General features: G+C 56.1%; 3 protein-coding genes across 4 annotated transcripts in view; 2 read left to right on the top strand and 1 right to left on the bottom strand.

The window, feature by feature from the left end:
- The first annotated feature begins 5,203 nt into the window (after positions 1-5,203).
- DRC1 (dynein regulatory complex subunit 1) lies at positions 5,204-9,905 on the top strand. 2 transcript variants are annotated; one of them, XR_010606041.1, is made up of 4 exons: positions 5,204-5,351; positions 6,474-6,561; positions 8,983-9,123; positions 9,729-9,905. XR_010606041.1 is itself a non-coding variant. In XM_065632772.1 (3 exons), exons 1-3 carry the CDS (start codon positions 5,224-5,226, stop codon positions 9,013-9,015), a joined length of 249 nt encoding a protein of 82 aa, XP_065488844.1. In that variant the 5' UTR covers positions 5,204-5,223; the 3' UTR covers positions 9,016-9,252. The 2 variants fall into 2 exon arrangements, 1 of the variants encoding a protein (XP_065488844.1); XM_065632772.1 differs by lacking the exon at positions 9,729-9,905 and having other exon boundaries at positions 8,983-9,252.
- Positions 9,906-10,584: 679 nt separating this feature from the next.
- Positions 10,585-12,383, top strand: LOC135986479 (uncharacterized). Its single transcript, XM_065630443.1, has 2 exons — positions 10,585-10,932; positions 11,204-12,383. Exons 1-2 carry the CDS (start codon positions 10,811-10,813, stop codon positions 12,381-12,383), a joined length of 1,302 nt encoding a protein of 433 aa, XP_065486515.1. The 5' UTR covers positions 10,585-10,810.
- A 1,132-nt stretch (positions 12,384-13,515) lies between these two features.
- OTOF (otoferlin) overlaps positions 13,516-25,280 on the bottom strand; it is a 112,723-nt gene continuing 100,958 nt past the window's right edge. The window contains exons 40-51 of the mRNA XM_065630391.1: positions 24,695-24,829; positions 23,679-23,816; positions 23,206-23,333; positions 22,463-22,633; positions 21,011-21,171; positions 20,148-20,290; positions 19,574-19,662; positions 17,496-17,594; positions 14,643-14,884; positions 14,117-14,295; positions 13,843-13,943; positions 13,516-13,696 (exon numbers count right to left, since the gene is read on the bottom strand). Of these exons, the coding sequence (XP_065486463.1) occupies positions 13,516-13,696; positions 13,843-13,943; positions 14,117-14,295; positions 14,643-14,884; positions 17,496-17,594; positions 19,574-19,662; positions 20,148-20,290; positions 21,011-21,171; positions 22,463-22,633; positions 23,206-23,333; positions 23,679-23,816; positions 24,695-24,829 (1,767 nt within the window). The remainder of the gene's footprint in view (positions 13,697-13,842; positions 13,944-14,116; positions 14,296-14,642; positions 14,885-17,495; positions 17,595-19,573; positions 19,663-20,147; positions 20,291-21,010; positions 21,172-22,462; positions 22,634-23,205; positions 23,334-23,678; positions 23,817-24,694; positions 24,830-25,280) is intronic.

Raw genomic sequence — 25,280 nt, 5'->3', positions numbered from 1 at the left:
CAGGCATGAGGCCTTCATCGGTTCCTTTCTTAGTTGTAAAAATGCCCTCCTGGCTTCTGCCTTCCAATTCAACTTGGAGGTGTTTTCTTTTAATAGTTCGTACAAAGGCTTTACTAAGAGTCCATAATTATAAATCCAAAGTCTGCACCAACCTGTCATTCCCAGAAATGTCCGGAGCTCTCTTACGCTGCAGGTTCTGGTGTCCGGCAAACAGCTTCTTTTCGCTCTGTCCCCAGCTCTCGCTGTCCTCCGCAGATCTCGAATCCCAGATAAGTCACTTGGTGCTGCATCAGTTGGGCTTTCTGTTGGGAAACCCGATACTCGCTTAATCTCAGAAAATCACTAAACTTACAGTCCATTGATCACAATCTTCCTTGGTTTTTGTGGCTTTAAGGAGATCACAAAGTCCCATTTGCTGGAGGAGCTTCCCAGGCTTCCAGTTCTTGTCCCTGGGGTAACATTGACCAGGTTCATTGGGCTTTTCTCCCAGTTTTGGGATTTTCCCATTCAAAACCAAAAAGCTTCTGACTCTGTTTGGCTAATGCAGGAGAGAAAAGGCGTCTTTCAAATCCAACACAGTAAACTATTTCTAATTGGCTCATAATTTAGTTCACAATGTGAACTAAATGGGAATTGGCCCAACTGGCCCCCATCCTTCCCCCTCGGGTGTCCCTGCAGCCACACAGACACCCGAACAGGGTGTCCCAGGGCCTGGCCAGGATCCCTGGGGCAGGAGAGGGTCCAAGAGACCAGCACAGTGTCCCTGGCTGCTGAGAACCCCCAGCCCCTGGGGATGGCCACTCTGACTCCCCGTGGGGCCGCTCCCTGCAGGCCCTGGGCTGTGTCCTGGGGTGCACGGGCCCCCAAACCCTGACACAGGGACTCTCTGGGCAGCTGCACCATCCCCTGGGCCAGCTCAGCCCTGGGTCACTGGGGCAGCCCTTGCGTGTCGATGTGATGTCACTGTTGCATCACACATGTGGCCCTTATTTAAGTGGGTTTTGGGGAGGCTCAGGTGTCACTTCGACTGCACATGAGCCAGCAAGCCAGCGAGCAAGCGAGGAGTTGGGCAAGTGTGCGAAACACACATCAGAGATGGAAGGAGAAGCAAAGGCGCAGGTAGGAGCTGGTGCTTCGGTGTCACCCCAAGCTCTCCTCACCCCGGGGATCTCGCCGGGTTTCTCGGCCTCCCCAGCTGATCCTTTGCACATCCCCTCGTCCTGCAGAGACTCCAGAGGAGAATCTGGCGCTGCCTCATGAAGATGGGGAAATGGCAGCTGACCCTGCTGACCTTCATCGTAATCCTGCCTGTCTCGGTCCTCTGCAACATCCTGCTGTCCTGCACCTTGTTGGACATCCTGGGTGTGAGCACCTACAAGGCCCGTCGGGCGAACATCACCAAGGCCAAGGTCGGTGTCCGTCCTGGGCCCCATTTTGGGAGGGAACAGTGAGCAGTGGCCATTGCCCAGCCAGCCGGGCCCCTGCCCTGGAGCCACCTCCGCTGGGCACCAGGCTTGGGGCTGGGACACTCCTGTCCCTGTCACTCCAGACACCCTTCCCAGGCTCCTTGTTTCCTGGCCGAGGGGGGACACCCCGCACTAACCCGGGCTTTGCTTCCTGGGGACAGGGCACCTGTGTGAGGAAGAGCCCTCGGAGCAGCAGCGGGACAGATCCGATGGGGGAGCAGCCCCGTCCCAGAGCTGCCCATGCTGACAGCAGCTCTGAGCTCCCCAGGAACCGGCCCTCCATCAGCAACATGGAGGAGCTTGCTAGATCCCTGATGCGCTCCCTGGACATGACCGAAGTCTGCCTTAACCTGCTGGAGAACCTGAAGATAAAATTTCAGGATGGCGAGTCTCACATCCGGCCTGAAGATACTTCGAGCAAATATCCCGTATGCCTTCAGTGCCGTCGATGCCTCGCCAGCAGCTGCCCGCACTGCAGCGAGCCCGAGGAAAAACAGGACCCACCTGTGCTGGTCGTTGTCCTTCAGAAAATGGACCTGGTGTCTTACACTGGCGGCCTGGAGCAGGAACTGGATGTGAAAATGAGGCTGATCTTTGAACTCATCATCGGTGGGGAGCCGGTCTACACATGGGTGAAAATACAGGTGCTCCCTGAAAGAGCCCCCGAGACGAGCTGCAAAGACTGTGATGGGTCTCTGCCCATGAGCCTTTGGGGCAGCGAGCACTCAAAGGCCCCGCACCCCATCTGGATCTCCAGCGCAGGGCTGACACGCTCTCGCACGACATGGAGGTGCTGAAGAGCTCTGGCAGGACAAGGTGGGACCGGCAGGAGCGTGGGCAGGGGCAGCGCAGCGTGGGAGGCCGCGGCCGAGCTGTCTCATGCGGCTGTCGAAGCTGTGTTGGTCGGGAGGTGTTTCTGCAGGATGAGGTCCTGTGGAGTGTTGGGGTGGCGCTGGGAGACGGGGTGGCCTCTGCTGCGGTTGGTTTGGATGGGGCTGACACAGAGTGCTGACTCCCCACCAGCTGGGTCCCCTTGGCCCATGGAGATGCTCCAGCAGATGGCACCTGGTTCCTGTGTGCGCTGAGCCAGCTGCCCCCACCCTGCTGGGGCCCAGGAGACGCCCGATGCTGCTGCTCACACCCCCGACTCGTTTGCTCCCTGTGCAGCCACAGGACCAAGGACAGGAGGAGCCCCCAAGCACCTTGAGCTCTGCTGGGATGGAGCAAAGATCCGCCTGTCTTCCTTGTGCTGTTAATAAACTTGGTTCTTTTCAAATGGCTCCATGGGCATGCATCACTTCAGAAACATACTTTGGATCAGTCCAAATGTTAATCTTCCTCTCTTTGGATGATTCTAAAGCTCGTGTGAGTGCAGCTTTCTGGGGAGAAGTCCTAGGAGGCAAAGGTTTAGCTTCAATTACCTTGTGGGCAGTTGTCAGCGCAGCCCAGCTTTAGGTACTCCTTGCTTTACAAAGCTCTTCCGTCGGTGAACCAGGAGACTTCAGCACCCTCCAGTGGCTGGGCCTTTAAATCCCGTCTGCTGGAGTAAACAGCTTCCGTTGTTTCCCTGGACCACAGCAACCCTGGACCACAGGCTCTGAAACGGACTCACTGAGGAAAGGGGCTGGATTGACAATGTTAGTAGTGACAATATTCACATCATCTTGTTCCAGCAACACCGCCTGGTATTTCAGGGGACACCAGTACAGTCATTTTCTGTCCCATAGCGAGCTTAGGAGCTTCCTGTACCTGGAGTACGAGAGCTGCCACAGCTCAAAGACACCCAGGCCAGCCTTTGCTTCTTCATCTGATTGCTTAGGGAAGCAGCCGTGGCTCGTTTCTCAGGTCTTAATTGCTGTGCTGGAACACCCAGAGCAATGCTTTGCCTTTCATGGGGGTACAACCAAAATGGTTTGCTGACATCTGGGAGGCCCAGGCATGGGGCCTTCATCGGTTCCTTTCTTAGTTGTAAAAATGCCCTCCTGGCTTCTGCCTTCCAATTCAACTTGGAGGTGTTTTCTTTTAATAGTTCGTACAAAGGCTTTACTAAGAGTCCATAATTATAAATCCAAAGTCTGCACCAACCTGTCATTCCCAGAAATGTCCGGAGCTCTCTTACGCTGCAGGTTCTGGTGTCCGGCAAACAGCTTCTTTTCGCTCTGTCCCCAGCTCTCGCTGTCCTCTGCAGATCTCGAATCCCAGATAAGTCACTTGGTGCTGCATCAGTTGGGCTTTCTGTTGGGAAACCCGATACTCACTTAATCTCAGAAAATCACTAAACTTACAGTCCATTGATCACAATCTTCCTCAGTTTTTGTGGCTTTAAGGAGATCACAAAGTCCCATTTGCTGGAGGAGCTTCCCAGGCTTCCAGTTCTTGTCCCTGGGGTAACACTGACCAGGTTCATTGGGTTTCTCCCAGTTTTGGGATTTTCCCATTCAAAACCAAAAAGCTTCTGACTCTGTTTGGCTAATGCAGGAGAGAAAAGGCGTCTTTCAAATCCAACACAGTAAACTATTTCTAATTGGCTCATAATTTAGTTCACAATGTGTAAGGGTTAGCCATTATTTGGTGTAATTTTATTGATTACTCTCACATCTTACACTAACTTTATAGCTTTATTATCTAGTTTCTTTACTTGCATTCCATCAGCAGTCCAAACTGCACGAAGTTACTGATTATTTATTTTATTTTTTTTCCATTCCCTAATTTCAGGGGATATTGTTTGCTTCTGACTGGTCCAGCTCTAGGCTTCAAATTAATTTTCCCTGGTTCTGCATTCAACATACATCTATACTAAGAAATAATTGATGAAGTTAGTTATAATTGATTAGTTTTTAACTAAGGGTGTATCTATTAATTATTAGATAAATATAAGCTAAGCACTCTGCTTCTAAACAACGCATCACTTAATCTTCTGCCTCCCTCTTGTCATACAGAAGGATCTAAAACTTGACAAATATCCCCTCGTTTTGCAGAAAGCATCGATCATGTCAATTGGTTAACGACAGGTACACCTTTTATAACTTCATCACAGCGTACATTAATTGAGCAGCTTCTCTTCAGAGTCACGTTGGTTGGAAAAGACGTTTAAGACCACTGAGCCTGCCCATGCCCGGCTGGGTCGTGTCCCGCGGGACCAAGGACAGGAGGAGCCCCCAAGCGCCTCGAGCTCCGCTGGGATGGAGCGAAGATCCGCCTGTCGCCTCTGGAGGCCTCGAGCAGCAGAGAGCCCCGAAGAGCAGCTGTGAGCGGACAACTCAGCGCTGACACGAAGCTTCTGTCAGAATAAAACTGTGGAAGCCTTGAAACAGCCTGGAGAGCTCTTCATTTAGGGAATAAAGCGGGGGAACAACCTCCCTGGCTCCGCGGGGCTGCTGGGGGCGGGATCCCGGGACGGGATCCCGGGACAGGCCCTGCGGTGCCTCGCAGGGGATCTGCTGACCCAGGCGGGACCAGCAGCGCCGAGCACACAGGACCCAGCGACCTCTCGCAGGGCTCCCGGGGCCGTTCTTCAGCACCAATAATTCCGCCCTGACCCCCCTTTACCGCCCCTTCCCCTCGGGCCGGGCTGCGGACGTTACTCGCCCTTCTCGGCCGCTGTGAGGAGGCGGGAAAGCGCCGCGCATGCGCAGTGCGCAGGTGCCGGGAGCCGCCCAACGCGCATGCGCGGTGCTGCCGTTGCCATGCACCGCGGGGACGCCGCCGCCGCCGTGCGCATGCGCAGCAGCCGCCGCTCCGGGCGGGCCGGGGCTCCATGAGCCGGGCAGCGGGCGCGGATGCGGGATGGCGGGCACCGGGCCCGGCCCCCAGCGGCCCCGGCCCCCAGGAGCGCATCGCCGCCCGCCGCCGCCGCATCTCCGCCCGCCTTGATGCCAAGCGCCGGTGAGAAACGGGGCTCGCGTCTCTCTCCCCCGCCTGCACCCCCACCGGGTCCGCCGAAATCAGAGCCGGGCCCAGGCCGCTCCCTGCCCCACACCGCAACAAGCCCCGCTCCTTCTGCCCAAACCCCGTGTCTGGTCGCAGGTGATCTCCTCTGCCCCAAACTGGCGCTGGAGTTCATGCCCCCACGCCCAAACTAGTCCCAGTTCCCTCTCCCCAAACTGGCACCCGGTGCCGAGCCCCCCAGGACCAGCGCGGGCTCGGAGACCGGCCCCAGGGCTCGGAGCAGCCCCCGCCCCGCACCCGCCCTGGGGCAGGACCCCCACCGCCCACCGCGGGGGGCAGGGAGCCAGCATGGCCTTTCCAGCCCTCCTGGGCCCCGCTTTGCGGATGTCGGTAACGTCTCTGAGGTAGCCTTGGGTTGTTATTTTTCCCAGTCGGTTCTGTGCTTCCCAGCAAAGTGCAAACTGGACGTTACCTTGCAAGTGTTCAGTGTAGTTTGTAGTTGCTTTTGGTAAATATGAGCAGAACTTTACAGCTGAAAATTTTAGCAAACCCAGCTTACCAAGTAACATGAAGGAAAGAGTACATTAAATATCATACAACCTTATATCTCTAAATAATTCTTTATATTTAGTGCGCATCTACTTAAGCTAAATGATTAGTATCAAACTTAATTGGGCTCATCCACTGACCTGTGAGTAGTAAAACCATCGCCACACAGCTCACTTCTTTAGCAGGGAGAGCTCACAGTAGCTCACCCAGGCTGTCGTATTTATGGAGTAAAGTGGGTGACTCGTAGTCAAATTGCACACGGCAGGAAAAGTCTGCACGAGACTCCCTGAACCCACAAGCCAACGTGTCCGGTTCCCGTTGTGCTTCCCGTGGGTCTCCGGGAAGGAGTTCTTGGCCTGGCTGCGGCTCAGGCCTTTCCCTCCTCTGGAGCCTGCACCAAACCGCTCTGGTTTGGCTGGGGGGTCGAGTGAACCCGCCACACCTGGGACTGAACCCACCGCGGGGAACAGAGAGCGAATTGTGCTGTGCTGATCCAGCTGGGATCCCAGATCCAAGGGCATCTCCGAGCATTAGGGTGTAAATATTCTGTGTTTCCCCTTTTCTGCCCAGGGCGGCCCTTGGAGAAGATGCGGAGCCCACTGTGGTCGAGGAGGAAGAGCAGAGAAGGAGCCGTAAGGAGATTGAGGAGAGTGGGCAGGTGCGGCAGGAGGACGGGAAGGTCCTCTGGTGTCCCTGACCTCTAGACGTTTGGCTTTACCCTCCTTTTAGCTTCGTGCGGTGCTTAGTGCCACACAGCAGCGCTTATGTGAGAAGCAGCAGGGACAGAAACTCCTCAGGACTGGGTGGGGGGTGAGTCTTGGGCTGGATCCCGGGAGATGATTCCCCTGTGACAAACAGCCCGTGGGCTGGAAGGATCTGGGACTGTCGCTGTGCACCCAGACCCCAGCCCAAATCCCAAGCCCCATCCGCACACGCAGGGGAAGCAAAATAAGCAGGAGCTCTCAGCACATTCCTCTCGGTGCTGCTGCCGTGCAGGGCTTGCCAGGAGAGGAGCGAGCCCGGAGGGCATGGAGGTCCTTGCAGTGCCCATCAAACCCCACCAGAGCATGGAGAAACGAGGGGTTTGCGTCTGCACAGGCACCTCAGCGCGGGGATAGGAATGCACGCGGCTTCTGGAGAAGAACCAGCTCATCGGTGACCTGCAGCAGGCGGAGTGGGGAAGAGGCAGGGACAACCAGCAACCACAGAATCACAGGATGGTTTAGGTGGGAAGGGACTGTTAAAGCTCCCCCAGTGCCCCCCCTGCCATGGGCAGGGACATCTTCACCAGCTCAGGTTGCTCAGAGCCCCGTCCAGCCTGGGATGTCTCCAGGGATGGGCACTTTGTGGGAGGTTCACCTCCTGTCACGGTCCGTTCGGTGATGGACTCGTGATGGTTCGTTTACGTTGATCTCAAGGCGCAAAATTAAGGCAACCAAAATGCCAAGGGGTTATAATTCAATCAAGCAGTGTTGCTTTATTAATTTGCCCATAAAGCGGCACACAATAGAAAGAGAGTAGAGGAAAAGGGAAAGGTAAAAAGAAAAGGCAGAAATGAGGCTGGGTTTACCACCGAACGAGCTCCAAAGGCGTCCCTCTGGTCTCGGGTCCCGTGACGAGAGTCCTGCCGGTCCTCCGTCGTGGTTCAGGATCCTCCGGTGGGGAGATCTCCATGACGTCCCATCAGGAGTTGTCTTTTATGCTTCTTCACCCCCCTTCACTCCCGTAGATCGAGGCCAATCTCCGCCGTTATTGCGCAATCCAGGCTTAACTGCACAGGCCCGAAAAGTCTGCGCTTTGCTTGCCAGAACCCGTCTGCACCTGCGGTGCCTCAGTTCGGGGGTTTCTTACGGGTCCGTTGGGTGACCTTAAGACCCTTGGCGAGCCTCTGCGCATGCTCTTCTTCGTTGGCCTTTGTTACAGGAGGTGGGGGGCAAGTCTGGCTCAAGCAACAGGTGAAAATCCATCTTCTGGACAGCAGTTGTTGTCCCTGGGTCAGAGAGGGCTGCACAACACAATTCCTTGCTTCAGGCCTCTCTCCAAATCATTGCCCAATTCTGTTCTCCAAGTCCCTGATGGCGATGTTCAGGCAGAAACTGTTCTTCGGACCGACTCTCACACCTCCCCAACCACAACCCCGAAAGCACCAGAGGCTTTTCCACCCGTAGACCACTATGGTCATGTACCCACCCCTTGGTCAACAGACAGGGCCCTTGACCAACGAAACTCCTCAGCTGAGAGCAGTTTCTGTACAACTACCATAAGTGACAACAGCTTAGGTTGGACCGAGGGTATAAATGGAGCTGCCAGATTCAACCCTGGCCATGAGTTGGTGTCCTCCGAGCAGCGGGTTTGTGGTAAAAGATTCTGCTTAGACTGGGATGGCATCTAAGGAAGGTTTTGAGGTTTTGGCCATCTCACTGACCTGGTGAGTGATCTCCTGGGGACCCTTGAGAGTCCTCACTTTGTATGAGTGGGAAGACGCACATTTCGAACCATCATGCCAGAGTTTCGGGATCACTTGAGTCTCAACCAGCTGTGTAGTAATTAAACTCCCAACCAGTACCCGAACCTGTGCTGTTTAATGTTGTCAGTGTGTTGAGTAATTTTGGATAAACCCCGTTTCTATTTGGTTCTCCATTAAGCAGTTCTGGTTAGAATAAAGTCTGGAGCTTGTTGCCAGCCTCGATAGATTTTTCACGTTATTCTGCACAACGTGCGGGGGAGCGTCGGGGCAAGCGGGGCCGGCTGGGGACACACAGACCCCAGTGCCTCCAGGCCCATGTGGCCATCACAGTGGCCCATTGTGGCCAGAGGTGGAGGTGGGTGGCCCAGAGGGACCTTCCAGCTCCCCGCAGGCCCTGGGACGAGGTGTTAAAGTGGTCACATGTAAATAAAAGTTAGAACCTAAATGGGACGGGCTGTATCCTGTCCTACTATGTTCTCATTCTCCTGTTAAAGTTCTAGGAAAAGAAAATTGGATATACCAAGTGAGTAGTGAGCAGCTAACCAATGACTATAGGTAAAGAAAATAAAAAGGGGGGACAAGTCCATTTTCAGTCTCTCTTATCTCTTACAGCAGCCCATGGAATGGCAAACAAAAAACCTGTGACTGAGTTGCTGGTCCAGCTCCTCCCAGCCCATGGACAGAGAACTCTGGAATGACCACGGACTCAAGCTCCAGCTGGGGATGAATTCAGACTTCCCCCCAACGAGACGGGTATAAATGTTGCCGCTGTACTCATGCACGGAAATGAAATTTACTTAAATAATGAGTGGAGGTGGGCATTGGAAGACGGACAGGGATTTAACGAGTCTACCGTTAAACTGCCCGGGCTTTGGGGAGTAGCAGGATGCAAAATTAAAATAGGATGTCGTAGGATAGCTGGGTGGAGTCATGAGAAGGCATCTTGAACAGCTGTACATAGTTATGTTTCAAACGGATGGGAGACCAAACGTGAAAACAGTTCTGTCTTTACAAGTGAGCTGCACTGTTGGTGCAATTTCACTCTAATGACGCCTGCAGTTGCAACTTGTGAAGAGAATCCCAACGGTAGAGGGCTGATGTGAAGAGTCGGGGTTAGAACGGATGACAATAAGCCGAGCGCAACCACAGCAGGTACAACAACAACGGGAACAACACCTGCTAAGTTTATAAGAGAAGACAAACTCTGCCTCTACAAATATTTAAAACTGGACCGCATGTGGTCAAAAACACAGGGCAGCAACAACTACTGTTCAACACCTCACGGTCTCTTAAACAAGTAGAGCTGTTGATGCAAATCAACGCCTCTACAGTCAAACCAACGCTTTCTCCCATCTCAGGTACAACAGACGTCTGGACGCTGTTCTACGGGAAAGCAAGGGTCAAAAGAATTCCCTTCAGAAGTGGATGTTGCAAGATTCCCTGTGCCTCTTCAGGAGCCTCTGTGCTCTCCTGCGAAACCTGTCCTGTTGGCCCGGTTGCTGTTCATCCAAACTTATCCCACCGTATCTGAACACACGTCTGCCGCAGCCCCGGCAGCGCTGCCCAGGGGGAATGAGGGATCAGCTCGCTTGTCTCCCACACGCAGAGCAGCTCCCCATCCACGACCAGCCGCAGGGGCTCTCTGGGCGGCTGCACCATCCCCTGCGCCAGCTCAGCCCTGGGTCGCCGGGGCAGCCCTTGTGTGTCGATGTCACCATTGCATCACAAACGTGGCCCTTATTTAAGTGGGCTTTGAGGAGGCTCAGGTGTCATTTCGACTGCGAGCGAGCTAGCGAGCGAGCCAGCGAGCAAGCGAGCCAGCGAGCGAGCGAGGAGATGGGCAAGCGTGTGAAAAACACATCAAAGATGGAAAGACAAGCAAAGGCGCAGGTAGGAGCGGGTGCTTCGGTGTCACCCCAAGCTCTCCTCACCCCGGGGATCTCGCCGGGTTTCTCGGCTTCCCCAGCTGATCCTTTGCACATCCCCTCGTCCTGCAGAGACCCCAGAGGAGATTCTCGCTCTGCGTCAGGAACATGGCGGACTGGCAGCTGACCCTGCTGATCTTCATCATAATCCTGCCTTTCTGGGTCCTCTGCAACATCCTGCTGCCCCGCACCATCATCTTGTTGATCATGGCTGTGAGCATCTACGTGGACCATTGGGCCAACACCACCATGGCCAAAGTCAGTGTCCGTCCTGGGCCACATTTTGGGAGGGAACAGTGAGCAGCAGCCATTGCCCAGCCAGCCGGGCCCCTGCCCTGGAGCCACCTCCGCTGGGCACCAGGCTTGGGGCTGGGACACTCCTGTCCCTGTCACTCCAGACACCCTTCCCAGGCTCCTTGTTTCCTGGCCGAGGAGGGACACCCCGCACTAACCCGGGCTTTGCTTCCTGGGGACAGGGCAGGAAGAGCCCTCGGAGCAGCAGCCGGACGGACGCCATGGGGGAGCAGCCCCGTCCCAGAGCTGCCCCGAGCTCCACCGCGGCTCCCGGCCGAGACAGCCCAGTGCAGCCAGAGCCCTGGGAAGATGAGGAGGGGTCTGCAGAGAGCCCCAGGCCCGGGTAAGGAGAGCCCTTCCCTGCAGGGGGGCAGCCCCTCGGGAGCCCCTGCCTTGGCCTGAAGGTGCCCGGCCCCTCGCTCTGCCTTTGTGCTGCTGGGCTGGGCTTGGCCCATGTCCCCAGGTCCCCAGCTCAGCCAGCGATCCCAGAGCTGGCAGGGCTGGCACCGGGGAGCTGGGAGATCTCCCATGGGATGGGAGAAGGCAGAGAGAGGGTGCTGGGTCTGTCCTGTCCCACTCCAGCCCCCACAGTCCAGCCGCTATTTCCTCCACAGCGGGTGGATTCCCCAGCAAGGAGAGTTGTGGAGAAGCAGCTGCGGCGGGGAAGCAGCCTCTGCAAAGGAGCTCCCCCAGGAGATGGAAGACAAGGGTCCAGGTGGACATTCACAGGCTGACAGCAGCTCTGAGCTCCCCAGGAACCAGCCCTCCATTGGCAACGTAGAGGAGCTCAGCAGATCCCTGATGGACTCCCTGGACATAATCGCAGTCTGCCACGACCTGATGGAGGAGCTGAAGGAAACATCTCAGAATAGAAGGACTCCAGCCTTGCGCAAATCCAAGAGCAGAGAATATCCGGTCTGCCTGCAGTGCCGTCGATGCGTCACCAGCAGCTGCCCACACTGCAGCGAGCCCGAGGAACAACAGGACCTGCCCGTGCTGGTCATCATCCTCCACAGATTGGACATGATGATGGTTAAGGGGAAACTGGTGGAGATGGATCTGGAGCTGAACTTTGAGCTGCTCATTGCTGGGGAGCCAGTCTACACATGGGAGAAAATGCAGGTGCTTCCTGATACAGACTCTGAGACGTGCTACAGGGACTGCGACGGGTCTCTGCCCATAAGCCTTCGGGGCAGCAAAAGCTCGAAGGCCCCGCACCCCGTCCTCAAGACACCACAGGGACAGATGGGACCGGCCGGGCAGGACACATGGGCTTCTCCTGGGCAGCAGCCTTGGACAAAACGCAGCGATGCCAGCAGTGCAGACCTGCAGCCGGCTGGGCAGGGGGAGTCTCTCCCCACCAGGGTCCCCACTCAGGCCAGGAGCCCTGGGGACAGTGAGACCTCACAGGTCTCGTGTCCCAGCCTCAGGGCCCCGGGAGCACCAGAGGGACAGACAAGACCAGCCAACAAGGACACAAGGGCTGCTCCACACCTGCAGCTGGCTGGGCAGGGAGTGTCTCTCCCCACCATGTTCCCCCCGGAGGGGCTGTGCAGGGCTGGGCTGGAGCCGCTGCCCCCGATGGGGTACAAGGGTCTGGGGCAGGGGCTCGGTCTGCAGTGTGTCCAGCACTCCTGGGCCACTATGACAAGGAACATAGGGGCCACGCTGGGCTATCTGTGCATCGCAGGGAGCCTGGAACCCACCGGCATCGCAGAGTGGGAGCAGATAGTGCAGCTGGATCTCCAGTGTAGGGCTGATGCACTCTTGCGCAACATGGAGGTGGTGGTGTGAGGACATTGCTGCCCACCTGCTGCCACCTGCACGGGAACTGGGGAGAGGCAACGGGAGAAAAGACTGGGACTGGGAAGCAGTGGGGCGGACAGAGTGGAGGAGGAAAGGACTTGTCTGGAAAAGCAGCCAGCGGTGAAACATCTCCCCACTAATGTGAGGCCTCAGCAGAGAACCCAGAAGTGTAAGACGATTTTTATTGACTCATTAAAACTGTAGTATCTTAAATGCATTCCCGAGATGTCCTCGATTTTTCAAAGAGGATCTTGCAGACTTGAAGCTGAGAAAGGTGGCTTTTCAACAGCTGTACACTGCAGTGAGCTGAGAAAAGAGCCCTTCTCTAATATACGCGGCAAGAAACACTCCAGCCGCAATATGCATCAATCCAAATAAAATAAACTGAGAATCAGAAAGGCCACAGGGAGCTCCCACTGCCAGAGAGCGTGGCTCCCTGTGATCCCTCTGGATGTCCAGCCACCACCACAGCTGGGTCAGTGACTTTAGGAAGATGTTTGAGCTGCTGGACGCTTCCCTGGCTGTGCCAGAGCCACGAGGAGGGAAGCGCAGGGCCTTGGTGGCTGCCGGGACACGATGCCTGGTGTCCCCTGTGGTGGGATGGGCACCTCTACGGGGGGACAGTGACCTCCAGAGCTATTAGTGGAGCAGGGACGGTGCTGGCAGAGGGGACAGGCGCTGGGGGGGGCTGGCATGTCCCCAGCTGTCCCAGCTCCCTGCTCCATCCTTGTTTCTGAATTTCCCTCCAAGGAGCCTTTTGGGAGCGCTCCCACTGCCCCAGTGATGCAGCCCCAGCTCTTGCTCCCCTTCCCCCAGAGCTGGGGCTTGATTTTCCCAGGGGGACACCAGCCATGGCCCTGGTGGGCAAAGGGCTCCAAGACCCCAGGCTGGTTGCCCTGCAGTAACCAGCTGGGCACCTCCACCAGCCCTAGATCGATACCGTCCACCAGCCTCATTTCTCTGGGACTAAAGCCACGAATGGGACCCACAGAGGAGTAAGGGAGAAGGGTGGGCCCAGCAGCAGGGAGGAGATGTCCCCCAAGGCTGTGGGGAGGAGAAGGGCACAGAACCGGGGAAGGTGCTGGCGCAGCGCTGGGGACACAGGGGAGGCTCCCATGCTTCATGCTCCCAGCAGCTTCTTGACCATGTAGCCTGGCATGCTGTAGAGGAAGAGGGCGATCATGATGAGGAGCAAGAGGGCCAGCACGATTTTGATGATGAGCCACTTGTAGCGCGTGCAGATGAGGTATTTGATGGACTTGAGCGGGTTCAGGAACCAGATGAAGGACGTGTCTGGGCGGCTGCAGAGGAAGCAAACACCCATCGTTAATGCCAACGCGATGATGGCCCCTCCTTACCTCCCATGCCTGGCTGTCCCCCCGGGGACCACCCCACAGCACGTCCCAGGAGCCCCGGTGTCCTCTGGGGAGTGGGGTTTCCTACTCACTTGGGTTTCTCCAGTGGGTCAGGCTCGTTGCGAGCCAGCCCGGCAGGGGATTTCTCCGCCTCCTCTGCTGTCAGAAGGTGCAGTTCAGCCTCGACTTTCCCCTGCAAGGAGCAGAGAGTTGTGCTGAGACCCAGGCAGTGCTCCCCACCTCAGCCCCTCCTGACGTGGTGACAAGAGGGGACCTGAGGGAACAGAGACAAGTGCAGGGGGTGGGGGTGTCTGCAAAGAGTGCAAACCCCAGGACACAAAATCCCTCCTTTTTCCCCATTCTTACAGTGACCTCCAGCTCATCGTTCTCATCTCTGGCCACAAACGGCCACCAGCCCTTCACCCGCTTCTGCTTGAAGATGGAGACCATGGGCAGCTCTGCCTCGTTCGTCACCATTTCCAGGCTGCACTGTTTCGATGTCTTGGCTCCCCGGGGGAAACGGTTCAGGTCCAGCTCGATGGCCCCTGGCAGGAGAAAGGGGAGGACAGATGTTGGCACCCCCAAAATGCTGAGTCCTTGGCTGGACATGGGCTGGACCAGCATGTCCTGCCCTGGAGAGCAGCTTTGAGCTAGTTCTGGGAATTAACAAGCTGACATCTTTGCTTCAGGAGCAGCTTTTGAACAGTAGCAGCAGAGACAAGGAAGGGCTCTCATCCTACCTGCAGCATCTAACAGGGTTTGTAGGACATTGTGGACTTGAGAAGCAGAGCTGCCCTTCTAGGTTCTGCTCCTATATAGGCTTTATCTCATCCCACGCTGCTCCCCACTTGTCCAGCCATGGGGTCCCAGCTCACTGGACCCCCCCACTCACCGAGGAAATCGTCGGCCGAGAAGTGATCAGCATCCCAGACCTGCAGAGTGAGGCGGGCTGGGATCTTGTACTCGGTCTCATCCCAGGAGAACATGGACTCCTTCTTGGAGATGACGATCTTCTCCTCCGCCATCAGGTAGTCAAAGGGGAAGATGTAGCGCCAGTTGAAGTTGCCTTCGCCAGTGAGCGAGTGGTAATGGACGTCTGTGTCTTGCTTGTCCTCCTGCTGGCCCTTCAGCCACCTGCAGAGCCCAGAGGGATGAGAGAGGTGGCACACGTTACAGGAGGAAGGAGAAAGGCACAAAGGCACAGGACCATCCTGTCCGTGCAGCCAGGATGTCTCCAGGATGGACTGCAAGGACCTAAGAGGCATCAGCAACAGGCTGGGGCTGCTCAAATCACTGCAGCAGCATCTCTGAGGGGTGACATGGGGACAGAAGGGACCTAGAGGGAACAGGGTGGGTTGGACAGCAAGAAATGCAAGCGGGTTGTCAGAGGTCTTTCTTTGGGCAGGGAGGTGTTAAAGAGGTGGACAGGAGCAAGGAGCATTGCTGGGGAGTTTGGAGTGGAGTGTGCTGGAAGGATGTCCACCATGGTGTAGGTTGGCCTCTCCTGATGGCAGCTCGGTCTGTGCTGGTCACCGCAGGCTCCGTGTGTCAGGGCACGTCTATCACAGAATCACAGAATGTCAGGGATTGGAAGGGACCTTGAAAGCTCATCCAGTGCAACCCCCCCGCCGGAGCAGGAACACCCAGATGAGGTTACACAGAAGGTGTCCAGGCGGGTTGGAATGTCTGCAGAGAAGGAGACTCCACAACCTCCCTGGGCAGCCTGGGCCAGGCTCTGGCACCCTCACTGGGAAGAAGTTTCTTCTCATATTTAAGTGGAACCTCCTGTGTTCCAGTTTGCACCCATTGCCCCTTGTCCTATCACTGGTTGTCACCCAGAAGAGCCTGGCTCCATCCTCCTGACACTCCCCCTTTCCAGATTGATCACCATGAATGAGGTCACCCCTCAGTCTCCTCTTCTCCAGCTCAGAGCCCCAGCTCCTCAGCCTTTCCTCACACGGGAGATGCTCCACTCCCTCCAGCATCTTCGTGGCTGCGCTGGACTCTCTCCAGCAGTTCCCTGTCCTGCTGGACCTGAGGGCCCAGAACTGGACACAATATTCCAGATGCGGCCTCACCAGGGCAGAGCAGAGGGGCAGGAGAACCTCTCTGACCTACTGACCACCCCCTTCTAATCCCCCCCAGGTCCCATTGCCCTTCCTGGCCACAAGGGCCCAGTGCTGGCTCATGGTCACCCTGCTGTCCCCACGTCCCTTTCCCCTACACTGCTCTCTAATAGGTCATTCCCCAACCTATACTGGAATCTGGGGTTGTTCCTGCCCAGATACAAGACTCTACACTTTCCCTTGTTATATTTCATTAAATTTCTCCCCGCCCAGCTCTCCAGCCTGTCCAGGTCTCTGGATGGCAGCACAGCCTCCCAGTGTCAGCCACTCCTCCCAGTTTGGTGTCACCAGCAAACTTGCTGACAGTGCACTCTAGTCCCTCATCCAAGTCATTGATGAATATATTGAATAGTCCTGGTCCCAGTACCGACCCTTGAGGGACTCCACTAGATACAGGCCTCCTCTATCCGAGCCCGTCTCTGGTATTTAGGACCTGCTGCTGGCTCTGCTCAAGGGTGGGATTGTCTCTGCTGACCCCGTCTAAAGGGACCGGCAGTGCCCAGCTCAGACCGGCACCGTGTCACTGGGTCCCAGCCCTGGGAGATGGGGTGGCCGTGGGACCTTGCCATCACGTGGGCTTGTGCCCCTAATTTTCTGTCTCCAGTGAGCAGGATGCCCAGAGCAAAATGGACACAGAGGATGGTCCATAAGAGCAAGTCTGGGCCCCAGGGGAACACAGCTTTGTTTTAAAGACTGTGGGTACCACCAGCCCCTTTCTCTGATGAGCCAAGGCACCGCCGTTCCCCAGAGTGTTCCCAGGTTTCTGTGTGTCTGTCCTGCAGCCAGCAGGACACGACTCCATGCTTGGGCACCCAGTGCAGGGTCATTCTCTCGGCCTCTGATCCCCTGCTCTGCTCTGCAAAACACAAAGATGAAGTGATCCCCCGTCACACTGATGGGGAAGGGCTGGAGCATTTCAGATTCAGAGCCATTGCAGAAAATCTGCTGTGCTGGCAGGACCCAAGATGCCGAAACAGACCCAGTTTTCTGAGAGGTGCAAGTGGAGGAGACCTGGCCTGAGCTGGCGAAACAGCAGAGGAGGCACCGAGCAGTTTAACGATGGGTGGGAAATCATCACACCAGCCTGAAGTGCTGTTGCATTGATTTGAGGTCCTTTCAAGAACTGGCTGAGTTTTGGAAGGGGCTTCACCCTACAGCTGGGTGAGAGGGAAGCGGAGATGGGAACTAACCCCAGTTTGGCTCCAGATGCTGGAACTGGAAGTTGCGGGGCTGAAATGCCAAGTTGGGGCATCAAGACAAACACAGAAAGGAAAAAAAGGGGCAGATGGGACCAAGCAGCGAGGCCGTGGCCATTACCCCCTGACATAGATATCAGATTTCTTCTCTCCCGCCAGAAAAACATCATCTTCCAAAACCACCTCATCGGTGTTCCAGATTGTAACCCGTAGCTCAAAGCTGGGCAGCCAGGCAAGAGAGAGACGGAGAGGCAAGAAACAGCACAGAAAACGGCAGCGTTGGTGCTATCTGACCCTGCAGCCCAGTCCATGCTGTACCCCCTCTTCCCGCCCCAAAACCACCCCGGGGACCCCATCAAGCACCAGCATCCCCCCCAAAGGAGCAGCGGAGGGGGCGGTGCTGGCACGCCACGCTGTACCTACCCCCTGACAAAAATGTCACTGGATTTCTCGCCAGTGAAGTAGTCATCGTCCTCCAGGATGACCTCGTCTGTGTTCCACACTATCACTCTAAGCTCATATCTGGCAGGAGGAAGGGAGACAACGAGGTGAGGCGTGGGGGCAGGCGAAGGGACAGGAGGGAATGGGGGCGACGCTGCCAGGAACTGCTCACAGGAACAATATCTGAGGGATCACGAGGGCAGGAGCAGGGGGGGGATCTCCACGTGAGCTCAGAGCAGCACAGGGAGCTTCACCTCCCTCTGCTCTGCGCCTCTGCAAGGCCCAAGCCAGACGCTTGAGGGCACAGCCCAGGCTTGGCCTTGGGTACATTTGTGGCTAAAATGGGTCTGCAGAACAATCTGAGCCCAACTCTCTTCCTCGTTTCCCCCCCAGCAGGGCTGTCCCCTGCTAGAAATGGGCATCACTGTCCTTCTTGGGACTCCAGCATGTTCAGAGACTCAGAGATATTCCCAGCACTGCCTTTTGTGTGCAGCAACCCCGGGTTTCCGGGTCACATTTGGCTTGGTTGGGAATTTCGGTGTTGGATTCCTCGCAGGGTGCAGCTGCCATGTGGAAAGGCTGGACAAGGGCCGGGGGACGGTGATGGAGAAAGGCAGCAACACAACACACGGCTGGGAGTACCAGGGGGTCCTACAGGTGAGGAGAAGGGGATTTACAGCTTTCTTGGCAGGGACATCTGCACCAGCTCAGGTTGCTCAGAGCCCCGTCCAGCCTGGCCTGGGATGTCTCCAGGGATGGTTCAGCCACCACCTCTCTGGCCAACCTGGGCCAGGCTCTCACCACCCTCAGCACAAACAATTTCTTCCTCATGTCCAGCCTGAATCTCCCTCCTTTAGTTTAAAACCATCACCCCTTGTCCTGTCACAACAGGCCCTGCTCAAAACTCCATCCCCATCTTTCTTATGGGCCCCTTTTAAGTCTGGAAAGGCCACAATATGGTCTCCCCAGAGCCTTCTCTTCTCCAGGCTGAAACTTTGATAACCAGGCATAACCTTGCTTGAAACAGGCTATTGACCTGCAAACCCTCTCTTCAGCCCATTAGTAGGAACATCCCAGCTCCGGCTCATGGATCACCACTGAGCACGGCTGCCCTGGGCTGCACTGCTGACAACCCTCTGCTTTTCCAGTCTGCGCTGGTGTCTGGACCTTGCCCTTGGCCTCAGCTTTCCAGCAGCTGCCCGCCCTGCTGTTCAGACCCTATCTGCAGCCCACTGCCATCAAGGGACATTCTCTCCAGCCACGGCATCGTCTGCTGGGCACGGGAGTGCAAGAGATTCATAGAATCACAGAATCATTTCAGCTGGAAGAGACCCTCAGGATCATCGAGTCCAACCATAACCTAACCAACTCTAGCAATAACCTGTGTCCCTGAGAACCTCATGTAAATGCCTTTTAAACCCCTCCAGGGATGGTGACCACCACTGCCCTGGGCAGCCTGTTCCAATGCCCAACAGCCCTTTCTGGGAAGAAACCATTCCCAGCAGGATGCCCAGTTCTGTCCCTGTATCCCAGCCTTGGGGGTGGGAAAAGGGGCCCAAGGACAGTGGAGCAGGGTAAGGCAGGGCTGGAAGGGATGGTGAGGGAAGAAAGGTCTTTCTTCTCTCTAAATGAGTCGGCAGAGGGCAGGGTGGGGTGGGAAGAACTCTTTGTCCGCTCAGTCCCGCTTGGGTTGACCACTCTGTGCCAGTAACCTCCCCTGCCCCGGGCTCCAGCCATCAGCCCCTGGAAAGAGCCCGGGGTGCCTTGCCATGGGCTAAACTGGAGAACAATTTAAATTCCTAGTTTGCACAGACGAGAGAGCTCGGGAGCTGCAGGGGATGGAACAGGCAAGATATCACCCTCCAGGAGCAGCTCTGGAAGGGGAAGACACCACTCGATGCTTCCAGTCTTGGATCTCTGGATGTGCCAGTGTGGCTGGGGTACCCTGGCAGAGGGCCGGGCTGGGCCATGGAGGAGCAGGACTGGGGGTAAGCACGTCTCCATCGCTCCATCCCCGCCGGGAGCTTTCCCTGGGGCTGCTTGGCTGGGAGGTTTCTTACTTCTTCGGTTTCCTGGGGGAAATATCAATGGCAGGGCCGGGCGCTGGCATGTCCATGGGGAACATGTCCACCCACATCTCCAGGCGACCCTGCAAGGTTGGAGCGGTGCAGTCAGCTCCCCTTGTCCCTCCTTACCCCCCACCCACCCAGCAATGTCCCCCTCCCCAGCTCCTCTTGCCCTTCAACATCAGTCTGGCCCCGCCAGATGTGGGGCAGGGCCTGCAGCACTGAACCCTGCCAGATGTGTCACAAGTCCTTCCCCACCCTCTGCAGAAGTGTCCCCTTGCACGGTGTGGGGCCGAGGGGGCATGAGGGATCCAGAGGACCAAGGGCCATTGGGGTATGAAATGGATGCAGGCTGGAGCAGGAGAGGCACTGAAAATCCAGCCTGCTGGGGTCACCAGGTGATTCTTAAGGTGGTTGACACACAAGTGCCACCCTTTGCAGGATCTGCTGCCCACAACAAGGTGGGTTATGGCTGGCCTGCCCAGCAGACATCTCTGCGCCCAGCTTGGAGGCTCTGGAGGGTTTGCAGCGTGAGCTGCGTCCACGTCTGCTCAGGGACTTTGGGGACCTGCTCGATGCCCGGCTTGTCGGGGTTCAGCAGTGGCCGCGTCTCCACGTGCTCGGGGACCAGCTTGCAGCCTGCCCGCGGGATGTCCTCCCAGTGACGCAGCACGGTCAGGGCCAGGTGCTCGTCCGTCTGCTTCTTCTGACCTGCGTGGGCAAAGGGAGGGCTGAGCTCGGAGAACGGGGCAGAGAGACACCAGGGACAGCAAACAGCCCCGTGTCTCTACCTCTGCTCCAAGGGGGCAGAACTGCCTGCTAGCTACTCCTCTCCATTTTCTTGTGTACACCTTGTCCTTCGGCCAACACCTCCTAACTGCTCTCATCCTCCTCTCTCCAACCCCAACCATTTACAGAAGATCCAGATCTCCTGCCCCTCTGCATTTTCCTAATCTGAACATGCTCCATATCCATTGACCATGTTCCATATCCATTGACCATGTTCTCCTCATCTGCACCCTTCCTGTTCTGCCTTCATCTTTCCTGAGCACGTGTGTTGGGACACAACCATTGATTTGGGATGCAGTTACATGGAGAATGGCTTCCTAAACCCCCGAGGGGCCAAGGTGGGCTCCTTTCATTGCTCTTGGGCAAACACTGCCAGGAGGAAGCTCTCGAAGGCAGCTTTGGTGGCGCTAAGCCACAGACACCCATGGGTGATTCTGAGAGCGACGTACTGGCCTGGGTGTCTAAAAGACACTGTTTCACTGGTCACATACTGGAAGGTCCATTTCAGGTGATGGGCAGAAAGTGATTGCAGTGCTGCTTTATGGTGACAAGGCCACTACATCTGTCTCCAACCCTGGATGACGAGGGGAAACCCCAGACCCCTGCTCCCCTCCACAGCCTCCATCCCACAGGGGCAGGTACCATTTTCATCCTCAATCTCCGTGGGACCGGTGAAGACCATGTTGGCAACTTTGACTCTTCCTCCTGGCCCGAAGTGCGGCCCATCCACCTTGCCCTCTTTGCACAGCTTGGACAGGATTTGGGACGGCTTCATGGGGTCACGCCAGGTGTTATAACCATGTCTGTGAACACGAGGGGCAAGGTCAGTGAAATAGTAGCAAGATTTGGAGGAAAAAGCGATTTTGTTCCCCTCTGCCAGCAAAATAAATGTTGCTGCCATGAAGGACCCAGGATTGGCAGGGAAAGGATCTGAGGCAGCGAATGTGAAATATCAGAGCAGACTTGGTTCCTCTGTGCCCCCTCTCTACATGTTGCTGACACCCACCCCGGTCCCTTTGCTCTGTGCTCACTCATACCTGAAATTCCCAGTGCACCCCACTTTTAGAATCATTTTGGTTGGAAAAGACCTTTAAGGTCATCGAGTCCAACCATAACCCATCCCTGGCACTGCCCCATGTCCCTGAGAACCTCATGTCCGTCTGTCCAACCCCTCCAGGGATGGTGACTCCAGCACTGCCCTGGGCAGCCTGTTCCAATGCCCCACAACCCTTTGGGGAAGAAATTGTTCCCCACATCCAACCTCAACCTCCCCTGGCGCAACCTGAGGCCGTTTCCTCTGCTCCTGGCGCTCGTTCCTGGGGAGCAGAGCCCGACCCCCCCTGGCTCCAAGCTCCTTTCAGGCAGGTCAGAGATCAGAAGGTCTCCCCTCAGCTCCTGTTCTCCAGCTGAACCCCCAGCTCCCTCAGCCGCTCCCATCACACTTGTGCTCCAGCCCCTTCCCCAGCTCCGTTCCCTTCTCTCAACTCGCTCCAGCACCTCAAGGCCTTTCTTGGCGTGAGGGGCCCAGAACTGCCCCCAGGATTAGAGGTTTGGCCTCCCCATTCCCAGCACAGGACGGTCACTGCCCTGGGCCTGCTGGCCACACCAGTGCTGGTCCCAGCCAGGATGCTGGTGGCCTCTTGGCCACCTGGGCACACGCTGGCTCATGTTCAGCTGCTTTTGACACCTCCAGGTCCTTTTCCACTGAGCCCTTTCCAGCCACTCTTCCCTGAGCCTGCAGCATTCATGGGGTTGTTGTGACCCAAGTGCAGGACCTGGCACTTGGCCTTGTTGAACCTCACTTGCTCAGCATTGCTCCTTTGGTCCTGCTGCTATTTCAGCTTCAGCCTCACCCCTTTCCCCAGTCCCACCAGTGCCCCTTAGTCCTTTCCTCCCTGTCCTGGGCTCTTTACAACCCACTCCACTGCTGCCCTGCTGTGCTGGTCCCAAAACTAGTGAGGGTACCACACCAATCCCCCCACTAGCAGGCAATAAAGGAGGGAGATTCCTGCAGGAGATCCAGGCTTGGGGTGGAAGATGAGACAGGCACAGGTGTCCAGGCAGGACGTTGGGCAGAGAAATCTTTGCTCGTACATGGAGTAGGTCTGGGACACCCCACAGGTGGCTCGGTGCTTGCTGTAGTAGCGGTTCTCCAGGTCAATTTTGGTCTCTCCGATGAGGTCATCAGTCCCCACCAAGTCCCAGTCGTAGATGGCCACTGTCAGCATGGACTCCATGGGGAAGGTGGCCTCGATGTCGAAGGATCTAGGGCAGGGAGAGCAGGGGAGGGGAAAGAGAAAAGCTGTTGAAGGGTTTGGCTGCTGCTCAGGACACAAACATGGGTGAGGTGGGTCTGCTCCATCTATGGACAGGGTTTAATTTGCATGTCCCACTGCAGGACATTTGAGGGAGGGGTTTTGACTAAACCTCTGCTCGGGCTGTTTCAGATCAGCAGTCCCAGACAGGAGGTGGCACAGAGCAAGTGCTTGACCTGGATGTCAATAACCCTGCAACTAAGTCTGCGTGTCACTGAAGAGCCAGGCCATAATCTCACTCGAGTCTAGGTCTAATGATTCCTAAGCTAGGTACTTAGATATAGACTTCTGTTAAACACCCTTCACAATATTGACCATACGGCTGGCAAGGAAGGACAGATGGCTGAAATGAGGTTGCCCACACTGCTTGCAAGGTAAGTTTTGTGTGCTGAGTCTTGTCTTTTGAGCCCAAGCAGCAGCTGTGGGACAGCGAGGGTGCAGGTCCAAGGGCTGGCAAGCTTAGCTCAGTCTTAGCTCACCCTGGAAAAGGTGCAGACAGGTAACAGGGCTGGGGCAACTCACTTCCCGAAGACAGGGTTCAGCTGCTTGGAGATGTAGTTCTCTTTGTCTTTGATGTCTGTCTTCCCCAGTTTGATGGCAATATAGGGGTCGGCTTTCCCATTGATGTCTGCTGGGTGAAGGTCTGTGGCCTGCAGAGATCAGACGAAATAGCAGCAAGATTTGGAGCCTGATCTAAATTATTCACTCAAGTTCAGCACTAGGACAGACACGCCTGCCCATCCTACACACCAGAAGAAATGTCACTGGATCAGGCAGCAGCTTGGATCTGGCTTGCTCCCAGTGTTTGGAGCACACAGCTGTGGGGACACCATTCAAGACCCCACCAAAGAGTTGTTTCAGTCCTTGTGCTGTGTCCTCAGCCCTGATGCAGATCCCTAAAATCCAACATCCCCACAGCTTTGGGAGCAGCTCCTGGATCGAACTGCGGAGGGGGCGCAGGATCACGCCTTGCCACACCACGCAGTTCTACTCACCCGCACAATATAGACTCGGACCAGCACGTTGATGGGGTCGTTGCTGGGGATCCCCTGGAACATGCCGAAGTTGGGGTCGTATCCTGCCTCCTTGCTGATATCATCAGGGAGCGGCACTTTGTAGACGCACATGGAGCCCTGGGGAGAGGGAGCACAGGGCCCGATGAGCGTCCTGCTGCCCTGGGGTTCAACAGACCCATCCCAAACCACCCTTATGAGCAGCCGCTCCATATCCTTGTTTCTAGCCGTGTGCCGGATGTGGAAAACTTCTCCACTGCACAAGTACCTCTTCAGGGCTTGTAGCCATGAGCAGAGAAACTGGAGAGATGGAAGGAGATCTGCAGAGGAATCAAAATAGCAGAGTGCTCATGGACAGGGGGACTGGCAGGAGGACAAATCAATGGGAATAAAAGAGGTGACGAGAGATGTGATGGAAAATCTGGGATGTACCACACGAAACACTGCTGGTTTCTATGCTCCCTAAGCATCTGATCCCAGCTAAGGTGGGGAACTGCCTGCTCAGCTCCTCTGCTACGCAAATCAAGGGGAAAACTGGCACCAATGGGCTTCACCTGGCCAGGATCACACCCTCAGAGAGGTCCTTGTCCAAGAATCTTCCAGCTGATGGATGTGGGGACTGGCAATGGTGCAACTGGACCGTCAGCCCAGGTGACTGGTATTGGTGAGAAATGGTTCAGAGATAACCCAGGGCATGATTTATTGCCACAGTGGGCACAAAAGAGGAGCTGCTTATCCCTTGGCCTTCTGTAAGAATCACCAAGGATCTCTTTGCCTGCAGATGACCACCTCTGTGGACATGTTCTTTGAAGCCATCTGATTTCTGGGACTAACCTTGGAGGCTTTTCCTCCCTGCAAGTTGCCTGCAGCTGGGTCAATGTAAATTCGTTTCTATTCCATCCATTCCCTTCCTGCTAAACCAGCTTCAGCAGAGAAACCTGTTGGCAAGTTCCCCCCAAACTACCTCAGCCCTGGCCCAACTCAGCAACCAAACTCACTTTGAACCTCCCCACTATCCGCTCTTCTTCGGTGGCATTGTCATCGTTGTCCCCAATCTTCCCACGGAGCAAGTTGAAGGTGTGCAGCCAGTCCTCAAAGTTATCGAACTTGGTTTCCAGCTCTTTGTTGAAGACCTGAGGTGACAGAAAGTTGAAGGAGGACAAGTAAGTTAAAAAAAAAAAAAAGTGAGGAAAAGAAATGGTGACGGTGTGCGGCAACTCAGAGGGACCATGGACACCAATGCCCAGTTCTCTAGGAAGGGAAAAGATCTCCAGGGTCATTGGGTTGGACCTTGATGCCACAAGCACCTCTCCAAAGTGTTAAAACACGAGAGGGAAGCTCGGCTGAATGGGAGAGATGACTGGACCCCCAGGTTCAAACCCCCTCTGAGCCCCAGAACCACAGACGACGTTAATCCTCATAAACACCATGGGCCAGTACATTGACCCAGAGCCCATCCCTGCCCCGAGTCCTGCTGGGCCAGCCATGGCCAAGCTGCCCCAAGGATGATCCTATCCCAGGGCAAACCCTTTTCTCTAAAGTTTGTTACCTCTGGCCCCTCCAAACTATGGAAAGAAGCTGGCA

This window comes from Caloenas nicobarica, chromosome 3 (genome assembly GCF_036013445.1).
Source record: "Caloenas nicobarica isolate bCalNic1 chromosome 3, bCalNic1.hap1, whole genome shotgun sequence".
Taxonomy (NCBI): domain Eukaryota; kingdom Metazoa; phylum Chordata; class Aves; order Columbiformes; family Columbidae; genus Caloenas; species Caloenas nicobarica.
The sequence above is the reverse complement of the archived record's forward strand: the minus strand, read 5'-3'. Positions and strand labels throughout refer to the sequence as shown.